The sequence below is a fragment of the Nerophis ophidion genome, linkage group LG04 (genome assembly GCF_033978795.1).
Source record: "Nerophis ophidion isolate RoL-2023_Sa linkage group LG04, RoL_Noph_v1.0, whole genome shotgun sequence".
NCBI classification, from domain to species: Eukaryota; Metazoa; Chordata; class Actinopteri; order Syngnathiformes; family Syngnathidae; genus Nerophis; species Nerophis ophidion.
Genome location: NC_084614.1, coordinates 15,662,024 through 15,678,806, shown reverse-complemented (window position 1 = coordinate 15,678,806; position 16,783 = coordinate 15,662,024). Strand labels below are relative to the sequence as shown.

The window sequence follows — 16,783 nt, the reverse complement described above, 5'->3', positions numbered from 1 at the left end:
TCCCTGCCCAGCTCAACCTCCTCACGCTCTCTCAGGGAGAGCATGTCCCAAATTCCAAGTTACTAGAGAAAAGCGCTATATAAATATAATTCAGTTCACTTCCCTTTGTATAGTTGAAGACTTACGGTCATTAGAAAACATCATAATGGCAGCTACACGTTCCATCTTAAAGATCTAAAAAAATGATTTGGGAATGTCCGGCGGGCCGGATTGAAAAGCTCAACGGGCCTTACTTAGCCCAGGTCTGCCTTTTATCGATAATTATTGCGCATCCCTAGTCTTCCTACAATCTGTTAGCAATTGTGCACACACAACCCCCCCCCTGCGGAGGTACTGTGGGCTGAACCAACAAAAACTGCAAGAAATCAGTTAAATCGTTTTTGGTTTTGTTTTACTCACAGCCGCGGTCTCCTTCTCGTTCCCAGACACCGTCACAGCCTCGGCGAGCAGTGGCACAGACATGTTGTTGCCACACATACACTGGAAGAGAGTCTGCAGGAATAAAAAAAGAAAAGGACTGACACATTAAAACGTTGGCACCAGTCAGTACGTTTCCATGTTTAGTAGTAATAGCCTTTTTTAGTTTTTACACCGCTAATAAGAGCTAATTTAGTGTCAAGTCCCGCAGGGGAGGAACTTTGGGGCATGTGTTGGTCCAATTAAGTGCTACCATGCAGCAATAGAGCTGCCTATGATGAATTTGATTCGCTACAATTAATCTTCATCTTAAAGGCCTGTCACTAACCCCGTGATTTGATTTCCTTTTATGACCTGCCAGCGCACCAACTGACACAAAGCTACCCGATGTATTGCCTGCAGCGATAAGGCTGGATTGCAGTTATTCGGTGGTAGAGCAGTAAAGCCTCTCCTTGATGCCCTTCGACACTTTGATGACGTAGGCTGAGAAGCACAGGACGATTGGCAAAGAAGAAAGGCGAGCGAGAGAGGAGGGGGGGGGGGGGGGGGGGGTTAATGTGTAAACCTTGAACTGGATTAGACTCGGTGGCTGTTAAAATTCCAACACTGTCTAGGTTGGGGAAGCCAAACTACTGCGCTGCCTGCTTGGCGGCTCAGTGTGTTGACTCTTTGGGCTGAAACCGCCAACTAATAGTCATTCTACAAACCCCGTTTTCATTTGAGTTGGGAAACTGTGTTAGATGTAAATATAAACGGAATACAATGATTTGCAAATCCTTTTCAACCCATATTCAATTGAATGCACTACAAAGACCAGATATTTGATGTTCAAACTCATAAACTTCATTTTTTCATTTTTAGAATTTCGTGGCTGCAACACCTGCCAAAGTAGTTGGCAAAGGGCATGTTCACCACTGTGTTACCTCACATTTTCTTTTAACAACACTCAATAAACATTTGGGAACTGAGGAAACTAATTGTTGAGGTTTAGAAAGTGGAATTATTTCCCATTCTTTTTTTATGTAGAGCTTCAGTCGTTCAACAGTCCGGGGTCTCCGCTGTCGTATTTTACGCTTCATAATGCGCCACACATTTTCGATGGGAGACAGGTCTGGACTGCAGGCGGGCCATGAAAGTACCCGCACTCTTTTTTTACAAAGCCACGCTGATGTAACACGTGCTGAATGTGGCTTGGCATTGTCTTGCTGAAATAAGCAGGGGTGTCCATGAAAAAGATGGCACCCGGATGGCAGCATATGTTGTTCCAAAACCTGGATGTACCTTTCAGCATTAAAGGTGCCTTCACAGATGTGTAAGTTACCCATGCCATGGGAACTAATGCACCCCCATACCATCACAGATGCTGTTTATCAGTTTGAACATCAAATATGTTGTCTTTGTAGTATATTCAACTGGATATGGGTTGAAAATTATTTGCAAATCATTGTATTACGTTTGTATTTACAACTAACACAATTTCCCAACTCATGTGGAAACAGGGTTTGAATATCACGTCATAGTTTTGAGCAAATAATACAACTGGAAATCATGTTAAATGCATACGGCAGCAGCCAAATTCGGAGCATTTGTAACCCGTTTGGAAACGGTTCTATTGTCATTAATAAGCCAAATAATACATTGTGATATATATTGTTATTGGACGGCGTAGCGGAGTTGGGAGAGTGTCCGTGCCAGCAACCTGAGGGTTCTTGGTTCGATCCCTACCTTCTACCAACCTCGTCACATCCGCTGTGTCCTTAAGCAAGACACTTCACCCTTGCTCCTGATGGGTCCTGGTTAGGGCCTTGCATGGCAACTCCCGCCATCAGTGTGTGAATGTGTGTGTGAATGTGGAAGTAGTGTCAAAGCGCTTTGAGTACCTTGAAGGTGGAAAAACGCTATACAAGTATAACCCATTCACCATTGCAGGAAGCTGGATTAATGTGGATCTTAGGCCATATCGCCCATCCCCAACGTGCATATATTGTTTATGGATGCTCAGGGACAAGAAGTGAGCGTAACAAATGACAAGCAAATCAAATGTGATAAGAAATACAGTGGGGCAAAAAGGTATTTAGTCAGCCACCGATTGTGCAAGTTCTCCCACTTAAAATGATAAATAATAAATGATAAATGGGTTGTACTTGTATAGCGCTTTTCTACCTTCAAGGTACTCAAAGCACTTTGACACTACTTCCACATTTACCCATTCACACACACATTCACACACTGATGGAGGGAGCTGCCATGCAAGGCGCCAACCAGCACCCATCAGGAGCAAGGGTGAAGTGTCTTGCTCAGGACACAACGGACGTGACGAAGTTGGTACTAGGTGGGATTTGAACCAGGGACCCTCGGGTTGCGCACGGCCACTTTCCCACTGCGCCACGCCGTCCCAAATTATGACAGAGGTCTGTAATTTTCATCGTAGGTACACTTCAACTGTGAGAGACAAAATGTGAAAAAAAAATCCAGGAATTCACATTGTAGGAATTTTAAAGAATTTATTTGTAAATTATGGTGGAAAATAAGTATTTGGTCAACCATTCAAAGCTCTCACTGATGGAAGGAGATTTTGGCTCAAAATCTCACGATACATGGCCCCATTCATTCTTTCCTTAACACGGATCAATCGTCCTGTCCCCTTAGCAGAAAAACAGCCCCAAAGCATGATGTTTCCACCCCCATGCTTCACAGTAGGCATGTTGTTCTTGGGATGCAACTCAGTATTCTTCCTCCAAACACGACGAGTTGAGTTTATACCAAAAAGTTCTATTTTGGTTTCATCTGACCACATGACATTCTCCCAAACCTCTGCTGTATCATCCATGTATCCATTTTGGTATAAACTCAACTCGTCGTGTTTGGAGGAAGAAGAATACTGAGTTGCATCCCAAGAACACCATACCTACTGTGAAGCATGGGGGTGGAAACATCATGCTTTGGGGCTGTTTTTCTGTTAAGGGGACAGGACAAATTATCCGTGTTAAGGAAAGAATGAATGGGGCCATGTATCGTGAGATTTTGAGCCAAAACCTCCTTCCATCAGTGAGAGCTTTGAATGGTTGACCAAATACTTATTTTCCACTATAATTTACAAATAAATTCTTTAAAATTCCTACAATGTGAATTCCTGGATTTTTTTTTCACATTCTGTCTCTCACAGTTGAAGTGTACCTATGATGAAAATTACAGACCTCTGTCATCATTTTAAGTGGGAGAACTTGCACAATCGGTGGCTGACTAAATACTTTTTTGCCCCACTGTACAAATAATATACTTTATAAGTGAGGGCAAACACTTACAGTAGTGCACCATGTATTTGTGGCGAATGATATTGAAACACCCATCAATTTGTCAGTGAAAAAAGTTTGGACACCCTTGCCTTGAGTAAAAGTTCAACAATGACTAAACTATATTGCACACATGACGTTTGCAGTCAAAGGCAGGAAGAAGTTTGAGAAACACTGCACATGGATGTATTGGAAGAAGCGGACAGAGCTCCCTCATCAAGCAACGGGATGATTGATTGTGGTCTAACCTTTCTTTCCGTGGACCCGCAATGATCCATAACACCGACCACACACGGCGGTCCTTAAAAAGCCGTCATAGGAAACAATGGCTCGGGAGGAGGACACGAGTTAAAAATAGCGCTTGTGCCTGGTACAATTCAAACTGGGGCGTAAAAGCCACTAAAGCGCACTTAAGATGTGTATCATTTTCACAGCGCTTTCTCTTTTTGTACGCCCACGGATCTGTGAGCCCAAAGAACACACATGATGCAGTGCACTGAACCACGAACATTCATTACACAGCCAGCCATTTAGAATAAAAGCCCATCCCAGGTGCTCATATGAGCCTAATGTGCATGTTTTTGCAGGTGGGGCGTATCCGCAGCAACCGCACGCCAACAGGGGAGAACATGTCATCTTCACAGACGACGGTTGAACCCGGATCTCCAGACTGTAATTCTTAGGTGCTGTTTGCTATGTCTACATACGGATGGGCGACATGACCTAAAATCTATACTGTGATAACGCTATACAGGGAGTACAGAAAGCAGTCATACCCCTTCAAATGTTTCACTGTAGCCATTTGATAAAGTTAAAAAAGGTCATTTTATTTCTCATTAAAGGGGAACATTATCACAATTTGAAAAGGGTTAAAAACAATAAAAATCAGTTCCCAGTGGCTTGTTGTATTTTTTGAAGTTTTTTTCAAAATTGTACCGGTCCCCGAATATCCCTAAAAAAAGCTTTAAAGTGCTTGATTTTCGCTATTTGCGATGCGACTATCCATTTCCCTGTGACGTCATACAGTGCTGCCAATGTAAACAAACAATGGCGAATAGCACAGCAAGATATAGTGACATTAGCTCAGATTCAGACTCGGATTTCAGCGGCTTAAGCGATTCAACAGATTACGCATGTATTGAAACGGATGGTTGGAGTATGAGAGTATTGAAGAAGAAACTGAATCTATTGAGCTAATAGCTATTGACGCTATTCATAGCCATAGCATGGCCGAATAGCTGCGTTAGCATCGCCGGTAAAATGTGCGGCCCAAACGATCAGGACTTTAGCATCTTGTGACACTGGAGCAACTTTTTTCGCATTAAATGTTGGTGGAAGGAAACGTAATATAGTTGCAAATGCATCTGCAGGTTATCCATACATCTCTGTGCCATGTCTGCTTTAGCACCGCCGGTAAATAGCATGATAGCATCGATTAGCTGGCAGTCACGCCGCAACCAAATATGTCTGATTAGCACATAAGTCAACATCAACGAAACTCACCTTTGTGATTTCGTTGAATTTATCGTTGCAAATGCATCTGCACGTTATCCATACATCTCTGTGCCATGTTTGTCATATCCGGTAAAATGTGGAGACACTTTAGCACATTCAATGTGGGTCTGGCGGCAGACACTTTCGCATCTTCGGGCCAGTGGTGCAACTTGAATCCCTCCCTGTTAGTGTTGTTACACCCTCCGACAACACACCGACGAGGCATGATGTCTCCAAAGTTCCAAAAAACAGTCGAAAAAAAGGAAAATGAGAGCTGAGACCCGGTGTTTGTAATGTGTTGAAAATGAAAATGGCGGCTGTATTACCTCGGAGACGTCACGTTCTGACGTCATCGCAAAAAGAGCGATAAACAGAAAGGCGTTTCAATTCGCCAAAATTCACCCATTTAGAGTTCGGAAATCGGTTCAAAAAATATATGGTCTTTTTTCTGCACCATCAAGGTATATATTGACGCTTACATCGGTCTGGTGATAATGTTACCCTTTAATGAACACAACGGAAAAAAACTGAAATGTAGGAATTTTAAAAATAACAAAACTCCAAAATCAGACCCTTTGCTCAATACTGAAATTAGAGCCTTAAGTGTTTTTGAATATGATGCCACAAGCTTGGCACATTTTTGGCCCATTCCTCTACGCAGCACCTCTCAAGCGCCATCAGATTGTATGAGAAGCTTTGGTTTTCATCAAGGATGTCTCTGTATAATGCTGCGTTCATATTTCCCTCTATCCTGACTAGTCTCCCAGTTCCTGGTTCTGAAAACCATCCCCACAGCACAGGGTTGGGCGATATATCGATATATCGCGGGTTTGTCTCTGTGCGATATAGAAAATGACTATATCGTAATATTCGAGTATACGTTCTCACGCAGAACTTTTAGCTACGGGCGTACACTTCTGGCTCTCCTCGCTCTTTCCTGTGTCTCCTTCTCGCAGACAAGCAGGCGCACATTCTTACATACGTCACAACTGTCACGTCACATACACGCCCTTGCTGAGCAGAGAGGTAGCGGCGTGGCTAACGTTAGCTGCTAACGTAGCCGTACGAGAGAAAGATGGTGTCACGCCAAATTTCTTCCCTCTACAAAAACTCCCCCCCCCCCATTTACTTCCGGGGTCATGATTAATACAGATGTTTTGTTAACGCTATATTATAAAAATATAACGCTATATTATAAAAATACAGATGTTTTGTTAACGCTATACTATAAAAAAGTTTTAAAAAATGAAAAAAAAAACAATTTACAAACACAAGCTATGGGATGAAGAGGAAAAGTGACTCCGGAAGTAAATGTGTCATCCCATAGCTTGTGTTTGTAAATTGTTTTTTGAATTTTATTTTTTATAATATACCGTTAACAAAACGTCTGTATTTTTATAATATAGCGTTATATTTTTATAATATAGCGTTAACAAAATGTTTGTATTAATCATGACCCCGGAAGTAAACGGGGGGGAAGAAATTTGCCGTGACAATGGTGCGGATCTGGTAACAAATGAAGGAAGACGGCATAGCTCGGTTGGTAGAGCAACTTGAGGGTTTCAGGTTCGATTCCTGCTTGTGCCATCCTAGTCACTGCCGTTGTGTCCTTGAGCAAGACACTTTACCCACCTGCTCCCAGTGCCACCCACAATGGTTTAAATGTAACTTGGATATTGGGTGTCACTATGTAAAGCGCTTTGAGTCACTTGAGAAAAGCGCTATATAAATATAATTCACTTCACTTCACTTAATTCCCAATAAAAACAGCAGGGTTTCCATCGTCTTGGCGGTGGTTCGGCTTCAAGTGGGAATATGTCGAACAGACAACCGTAATTTGTCAAGTGTGGGGGAGAAAAGCGTTGCTATAAAAAGTAGCATTACTGCTAATATGTAGCATCATTTGTAAAGTCACTCGCTAGAGAATGAAGAGAATTTCATAACCTTAGTAACCTACCACATAGTGAAGGACGAATACTATTTGATTTCCAGCTATGCAGCTCATTTTTATTTGACACTCAAAATGTCTCTGACAATCTTGCAACTTATGTTTTGGAAATGACTTGAATGTTTGTGCCATTGCTTAATAACTTTAATAAATACACTTTTGGTCAATTGACTTAGTTGTGATTTCCCTCTCTGCATGAAAGTTTAAAAGTAGCATGTATTAATGCAGTATGAAGAAGAATGTTATAATGTATCCACATAGAATCATCATACCGCTGTGATTATATGCATCAAGTGTTCATTCAAGGCTAAGGCAAAATATCGTAATATATATCGTCTATCCCGATATGGCCTAAAAATATAGCGATATTAAAAAAAGGCAATAGAGTCCAGCCCTACCACAGCATGATGCTGCCACCACCATGCTTCACTGTGGGGATGGTATTGGCCTGGTGACGAGCGGTGCCTGGTTTCGTCCAAACATAATGCCTTGGCATTCACGGCAAAGAGTTCAAGCTCAGACCAGATCATTTTGTTTCTCATGGTCTGAGAACCTCACCTGACGAGACCAAGACGAATGCAGCAAAGTACAGAGACATCCTGGATGAAAACCAACGCTCCCCGTCCAACCTGGTGGAGCTTGAGAGGTGCTGCAAAGAGGAATGGGCCAAACTACCCAGAAATTGGTGTGCCAAGCTTCTGGCATCATATTTAAAATGACTTAAGGCTGTATTTGGTGCATCAACAAAGTTAAAGGTCTGTATAACTATGTACCGTATTTTTCGGAGTATAAGTGGCTCCGGACTATAAGTCGCACCTGCCGAAAAAACATATATAAGTCGCACTAGAGTATAAGTTGCATTTTTTGGGGAAATTTATTTGATAAAACCCAACACCAAGAATAGACATTTGAATAGTGAACAACAGACTGAATAAGTGTACTTTGTATGACGCATAAACAACCAACTGAGAAGGTGCCTGGTATGTTAACGTAACGTATTATGGTAAGAGTCATTCAAATAACTATAACATATAGAACATGCTATACCAGGGGTCTGGAACCTTTTTGGCTGAGGGAGCCATGAAAGCCAAATATTTCAAAATGTATTTCCGTGAGAGCCATATCATATTTTTTTAACACTGAATACAACTAAATGCGTGCATTTTTAAGTAAGACCAACATTTTTAGAGTATAGTAAGTCTCTTATTCTTTTTAATAACATTGTTATTCTGAAGTTAACCAATAATAGATGAATTGTCATGTCTGTTGATCATGTTTTTGTTCGGCCATGTGCTGTTTGTCCTTTGGACTCTTTAAGTTACTGTTTTTTTCCACTCCCTTGTCTGGTTTCCTTGGTTACTCATTTTGTCCACCTGTCTCTGGTGGACAAAATGCCTGCTCACCTGCTTCCCGAGCACTAATCAGAGGCAGTATTTAAGCCCGTCTTTGCCAGTCAGTCGCCCTGTGCTGACTTGTTTCATGCCTTGCCATAGTTTCGTGCTTCATGCCATGGCAAGTAAGTTTTGTTTGATTTATGTTCTTAGTCTGTTTAAGCGTTAGCTTTGTTTTTTAGCCCAAGTTGTGCCTCCGCTGTGAGCGATTTTTGTTTGTATATTTTTTTAGTTAAAATTAAATCATGTTTTTACCTAAATGCAATGTCCCGAGTAGTCCGTCTGCCTTCCTGGGAGAACGACCCCGCAGCAAGCTGCAACCCCCCCATCGTGACATAAAATAATTCTTACCATTAATGCAACTTCTTGAACAGGTGCGGTAGGAAACGGATGGATGGATTTAAATGCATGAGAATTTTTTAAATTTTGCACGTTATTTTTAGCACTGTGATTACCAGCGAAATTATTCATAATTATCGCGTTAAGCAATGTCAGCTAAGATTTATCTGAGAGCCAGATGCAGTCATCAAAAGAGCCACATCTGGCTCTAGAGCCATAGGTTCCCTACCCCTGTGCTATACGTTTACCAAACAATCTGTCACTCCTAATCGCTAAATCCCATGAAATCTTATACGTCTAGTCTCTTACGTGAATGATCTAAATAATATTATTTGATATTTTACGCTAATGTGTTAATAATTTCACACATAAGTCGCTCCTGAATATTAGTCGCACCCCCTGCCAAACTATGACAAAAACTGCGACTTATAGTCCGAAAAATACGGTACATGTGATTTTTGAGTTTTTTATTTTTAATAAATCTGCCAAAAAATCTAAATTTCAGTTTTTTACTGTCAATGCTTGCACTAATGAGAAATAAAATGAACTTTTTTGATTTTAGCAAAACGCTACAATAAAACAAAGAGTGAACAATTTAAAGGGTTCAGACTACTTTTTGTAGCCACTGCATACCCCTATGTATTATTTGGTAAATAAATAGAACCAACTAATTCGAAAAGCATTATTTACATGTGAATAATATAAACGAAGTCTACTATACAGCATTATTCACATGTGAATAATATAAATACAGTCTATTATACAGCATTATTCATTTGTGAATAATATGAATACAGTCTATTATACAGCATTATTCACATGTGAATAATATAAATACAGTCTATTATACAGCATTATTCATATGTGAATAATATGAATACAGTCTATTATACATCATTATTCACATGTGAATAATATAAATACAGTCTATTATACAGCTTCATTCACATGTGAATAATACAAACGCAGTCTATTATACAGCATTATTTACATGGGAATAATATAGACGCAGTCTATTATATAGCATTATTCACATATCAATCAATCAATCAATCAATGTTTACTTATATAGCCCTAAATCACTAGTGTCTCAAAGGGCTGCACAAACCACCACGACATCCTCGGTAGGCCCACATAAGGGCAAGGAAAACTCACACCCAGTGGGACATTGGTGACAATAATGACCCAGTGGGACGTCGGTGACAATAATGACTATGAGAACCTTAGAGAGGAGGAAAGCAATGGATGTCGAGCGGGTCTAACATGATATTGTGAAAGTTCAATCCACAATGGATCCAACACAGTCGCGAGAGTCCAGTCCAAAGCGGATCCAACACAGCAGCGAGAGTCCCGTTCACAGCGGAGCCAGCAGGAAACCATCCCAAGCGGAGGCGGATCAGCAGCGCAGAGATGTCCTCAGCCGATACACAGGCGAGCAGTACATGGCCACCGGATCGGACCGGACCCCCTCCACAAGGGAGAGTGGGACATAGAAGAAAAAGAAAAGAAACAGCAGATCAACTGGTCTAAAAAGGGAGTCTATTTAAAGGCTAGAGTATACAAATGAGTTTTAAGGTGAGACTTAAATGCTTCTACTGGGGTGGTCTCTCGAACTGTTACCGGGAGGGCATTCCAGAGTACTGGAGCCCGAACGGAAAACGCTCTATAGCCCGCAGACTTTTTTTGGGCTTTGGGAATCACTAACAAGCCGGAGTCCTTTGAACGCAGATTTCTTGCCGGGACATATGGTACAATACAATCGGCAAGATAGGATGGAGCTAGACCGTGTAGTATTTTATACGTAAGTAGTAAAACCTTAAAGTCACATCTTAAGTGCACAGGAAGCCAGTGCAGGTGAGCCAGTACAGGCGTAATGTGATCAAACTTTCTTGTTCTTGTCAAAAGTCTAGCAGCCGCATTTTGTACCAACTGTAATCTTTTAATGCTAGACATGGGGAGACCCGAAAATAATACGTTACAGTAGTCGAGGCGAGACGTAACAAACGCATGGATAATGATCTCAGCGTCTTTAGTGGACAGAATGGAGCGAATTTTAGCGATATTACGGAGATGAAAGAAGGCCGTTTTAGTAACGCTTTTAATGTGTGCCTCAATGGAGAGAGTTGGGTCGAAGATAATACCCAGATTCTTTACCGTGTCGCCCTGTTTAATTGTTTGGTTGTCAAATGTTAGAGTTGTATTATTAAATAGAGTTCGGTGTCTAGCAGGACCGATAATCAGCATTTCCGTTTTTTTGGCGTTGAGTTGCAAAAAGTTAGCGGACATCCATTGTTTAATTTCATTAAGACACGCCTCCAGCTGACTACAATCCGGCGTGTTGGTCAGCTTTAGGGGCATGTAGAGTTGGGTGTCATCAGCATAACAGTGAAAGCTAACACCGTATTTGCGTATGATGTCACCTAGCGGCAGCATGTAGATGCTGAAGAGTGCAGGGCCAAGGACCGAACCCTGGGGAACTCCACACGTTACCTTAACGTAGTCCGAGGTCACATTGTTATGGGAGACACACTGCATCCTATCAGTAAGATAAGAGTTAAACCAAGACAGGGCTAAGTCTGACATACCAATTTGTGTTTTGATACGTTCTAATAAAATATTATGATCGACGGTATCGAAAGCAGCGCTAAGATCGAGGAGCAGCAACATAGATGACGCATCAGAATCCATCGTTAGCAATAGATCATTAGTCATTTTTGCGAGGGCTGTCTCCGTGGAGTGATTTGCTCTGAAACCGGATTGAAAGGTTTCACATAGATTGTTAGACGCTAAGTGTTCATTTAACTGCTCCGCAACAATTTTTTCAAGGATTTTTGAAATAAAGGGAAGGTGAGATACCGGTCGGTAGTTTACCATGAGGTCAGGATCGAGGTTAGGTCTTTTAAGAAGAGGATGAATAACCGCTTTTTTGAATGCTAGGGGAACAGTGCCCGAGGAGAGTGATAAGTTTATAATATTTAGCACTGATGGACCTAATAATACAAAGAGCTCCTTGATCAGTTTCCCAGGAAGAGGGTCAAGTAAGCAAGTTGTCTGTTTTATTCCAATTACACGTTGTAACAATTCCTCTAATGTTATTTCCTCAAAACGAGGGAAACTATTTTGGAGGGCAGTATCCGCCGTATATACCATCGTATCAGTGTTAATAGAACCCCGTTGTAGCTGGGACGCATTGTCTTTAATCTCCTTTCTAATGACTTCAATTTTCTTACTAAAGAATTGCATAAAGTCATCAGCTGAGTGGGTTGAGCTACTGGAAGGGGTCCCTTGTTGGGTTAGCGATGCTACTTGTTGGGTTAGCGATGCTACCGTACTAAACAAAAATTTAGGATCGTTTTTATTACGGTGGATGAGATTTGAGTAATATTTAGCTTTAGCTAAGGTAAGCATGCGTTTATAAGTTATTAAACCATCACTCCATGCTTGATGGTGCACCTCAAGTTTAGTCGTGCGCCATTTGCGTTCCAGCTTTCTACATAATCATTTCTGAGCTCTAGTTTCTTCTGTAAACCACGGGGTGCGCTTTTTTGGAGCCTTTTTTAACTTTAGCGGTGCTATGTTATCAATGGTTTCGCGCAGGGTGTCGTTAAAGTTGTTAGTGAGGTTATCAATAGAGCCCACATACTTTGGGAATGGTGCCATAACCGAGGGCAGTAGGTCAGCAAGAGTTGTCGTTGTGGCCGTACTAATGTTGCGGCTGCTATAGCAGTTATTATTATTATTAGTTTGACGAACATGCGTCTGAACCTCGAATTTTATAAGGTAATGATCGGACAATACTTTAGTATACGGGAGTATCGTAACTTTGGAGACGGTGATACCCCTGACAAGCAATAGGTCTATCGTATTACCGTTGCGATGCGTGGGTTCATTTATTATTTGTGTGAGACCACAGCTATCAATTACAGTCTGGAGCGCTACGCACGGTGGGTCCGATGGGGTATTCATATGGATATTAAAGTCCCCCATTATGATTATATTATCGGCGTGTGAATAATATAAATACAGTCTATTATACAGCATTATTCATATATGAATGATATAAATACAGTCTATTATACAGCATTATTTACATGTGAATAATATAAATACAGTCTATTATACAGCATTATTCATATGTGAATAATATAAATACAGTCTATTATACAGCTTCATTCACATGTGAATAATACAAACGCAGTCTATTATACAGTATTATTTACATGGGAATAATATAAACGCAGTCTATTATATAGCATTATTCACATGTGAATAATATAAATACAGTCTTTTATACAGCATTATTCATATGTGAATAATATGAATACAGTCTATTATACAGCATTATTCACACGTGAATAATATAAATACAGTCTATTACACAGCATTATTTAAATGTGAATAATATAAATACAGGCTTCACGGTGGCAGAGGGGTTAGTGTGTCTGCCTCACAATACGAAGGTCCTGCAGTCCTGGGTTCAAATACAGGCTCGGGATCTTTCTGTGTGGAGTTTGCATGTTCTCCCCGTGAATGCGTGGGTTCCCTCCGGGTACTCCGGCTTCCTCCCACTTCCAAAGACATGCACCTGGGGATAGGTTGATTGGCAACACTAAATTGGCCCTAGTGTGTGAATGTGAGTGTGAATGTTGTCTGTCTGTCTATCTGCCCCCCGCGACCCCGAAAGGGAATAAGCAGTAGAAAATGGATGGATGGATAATATAAATACAGTCTATAATACAGCATTATTCATATGTGAATAATATGAATACAGTCTATTATACAGCATTATTCACATGTGAATAATATGAATACAGTCTATTATACAGCATTATTCACATGTGAATAATATAAATACAGTCTTATACATATACGTTTGATATTGTCATTACTGCCACAAGTGGTGTAAAAGTGTATTACAACCGAGTACTGAAAACGGAGTGGTTTTTTTTTCAATTTGTCGCACTATTATTATTATTTTGCAATTTAGTTTTTTTTTTTTTTTTTTACTTTTTATTTGACTCCTTTTACCGTATTGCTTTAGCACTATCTTGTTTAACTCATTCATTGTTTATGTTTTTTGTTTTTTTTTGCTCTATGCTTTTTAACATGTAAAGCACTTTGGTTCAATTTAAAAATTGTTGTAAGTGTGCTATATAAATAAAGTTGCCTTGCCTTGCCTTGCCTACCACTGTAAGAAACAGATATATTTTGGCGGCCTGGCTTGCAGCCCAACAATGGGCCCTGGCCCTAGGGTTAAGAAACTCTGGTGTATCGAATACATGTAGTATGGAACCAAACGCAGCTGTACAGTTTCTCACTGGAAAGGTTTAACATTTTAAGTGAATACAAGAAGTGTACATTTGGCATGCACCTACACAAGCCCGGGCTGTGCGATTGAAATGGAGACTATATTTTGTATTTCTTTATCTGAGAATGTGTTACCGGCAGATTGCGATAGCATTTCCAAAATCATTACAAGTCGTCACGAGTATGTCTTCTGCGTGACTCCAATTTCATGAGAATGAAAGAAGCAAACAGGCAGGAAGCACAAACAAAGGCACACAGAGAGAGAGAGAAGACAGCCTGCAGAAGGCTCACATGTCTGACAAACAACAGGACGATATTTTGCTGCAGTGAATGACAGACAGACTCCTCCTGCTCTTCCCGCATGCGCTCGGGACGGCCGATACTGTCAGTTCAGGTATCGGTGCAATACCGAGTAACTATGGGGCCAGCATTACAGATACCAATACTTTTTACTCCAAACATTTTGGGATCGTTGAGTGATCCTAATTTGATTTAATCACAAAAATATCAAGACCCAATCTTAAGCAAACGGAACTTATCAACAAACTTATTTGAGAACGATACATCAGTTCTACAGTTACAATTTGTAATCAGAGTAGTCACACTTATGCATTTTGACCAATAGTAGTAAATTACATCTGTGCTTCATTTAAATGAATTTTAAAAAAGACCATAATATTCGGGCACCAATGCAATTTTATTCTCAGAATGTCATACAGTCAGAGGTGTCCAAAGTGCGGCGCGGGGGGCCATTTGCAGCTAATCGTTTACCGGCCCGCCACACATTCTGCAAAAATTGCAAAATTGATAGTATTGCAAAAAAAAATAATAAAAACATTAAAAAAAAGTTGAATGAGGTAAAATCTAATGAGAAAAAATGGCAATGTTGACAAAAAGCTGCCATGCAGGCAGTTTTTTTTCCCTTTTGTGTTTATTTTCTTTTTTTTCCACTGCTCACAAGAAAAACAAGAAAAAAAAAACAGTTATAATGAATTATTACTTAAAAAATATCACTTTGAAATGTTTAATGTGGAAAAAATATTGCATATGCTGTGTGGTTGCCATATAAAAACATCACAGTTTTGACAAAAGAGCATAAAACAAACAAAATAATAGTTTAAACTTAAAATCAACAGATATATCGGAAGTTGATCTAGAAATTTAAGTGTTAAAAGTTAAAAAAAAACTAATAAAAATGCATCACTTTATGAGTGGGGAACCTTTCGGACCTCAAATATATTTAGTAGGATTTTATTTAACTTTTCACTGTGATTGCTCAAAAATATTAAATAATTAAAACCAATGGTGTCCTGCATTATTGATCTTTGAGGGCTTTAATTGCTAAATAAAGGAACTTTCCTGAAGGAATCAATAAAGTACTATCTCTCTATCTACCTAAATACTGCATATTTCAGTTTTACTATAAAAAACAAAGTTGTCTTTGACAGAAAAGGCATAAAACCTTATTTATTTTACTTTATATCAACCTCAAGTTGATATAAAGATTTACTGTAAGCATTAAATAAAAAATCATAATAATAATTTGACTTATTTTTTACATTTTAGTGACTGAGACCCTCCCTCTATGCTCCCCAGGAGCACTAAGGAATAAAAAAAATCCATATATTTTGTTATGGTTTGAAAATTTAAAAATATCAAAATGCCCCTCGCATGCTTAAAATTTTCCGTGTACGGCCCTCTGTGGAAAAAGTTTGGACATCCCTGTCATACAGGATAATTTCTAGATGTGTAACATAAATGCACGATTCTTTTGGCAGTGTGTTTGTACATATACGCAGACATCGCTTCCAATAGAGCGCAGTGCACCTATTGGTGACGTACATCCCACTACGGAGTGCCGAGAGATTTGTCTTAAAGAAAAAACGACGACATGGTGGAAAGAGGGCAAAGGGCCCAAAGAAGACGGGAGGTTTGGCAATCATCTAAAAGTGCAAAAAGACAAAATATTGCGGTGACATGTTTGCACTGCGAAACACGACTGGGGTGTGTAGCACTACATTGACACACAACATCCGGATTCCCATCATGCATTGCTTCAAAACTACGGCAAGTAGTAATGTCTAAAAAAAAACAGTGACAGAGAATAGAACAAGGATGGACAATTCAACCCTAAACTCACTCCTTTCCTGCAAATTAAAATGTCACAGATGCTGCCCATACCTATGCTCCTTCAAAGGCTGTGCTACTGGCTGCAAAGCATTGCACTTTCAAATACAACAATGAGTAGAGAGGAATGTTATGTGTGTGTGTGTGTATTTGTGTAAGTAAATGAAGTGAAATGAATTATATTTATATAGCGCTTTTCTCTAGTGACTCAACGCGGTTTACATAATGAAACCCATTATCTAAGTTGCATTTAAACCCGTATGGGTGGCACCGGGAGCAGGTGGGTAAAGTACAGTTTGTATCCTGTCCAAGGACAACGAACACTTATATATAAATGTGTGTGTGTGTGTGTATATATATATATATATATATATATATATATATATATATATATATAGCCAAACCCCGTTTCCATATGAGTTGGGAAATTGTGTTAGATGTAAATATAAACAGAATACAATGATTTG

At 39.9% G+C, this 16,783-nt stretch overlaps 1 protein-coding gene across 1 annotated transcript in view; it reads right to left on the bottom strand.

Annotated features, from left to right (window-relative positions):
* lypla2 (lysophospholipase 2) overlaps positions 1-16,783 on the bottom strand; it is a 33,915-nt gene that overhangs the window by 12,950 nt on the left and 4,182 nt on the right. Inside the window, exon 2 of the mRNA XM_061897218.1 lies at positions 400-492. Within this exon, the coding sequence (XP_061753202.1) occupies positions 400-477 (78 nt within the window). The 5' untranslated portion in view covers positions 478-492. The remainder of the gene's footprint in view (positions 1-399; positions 493-16,783) is intronic.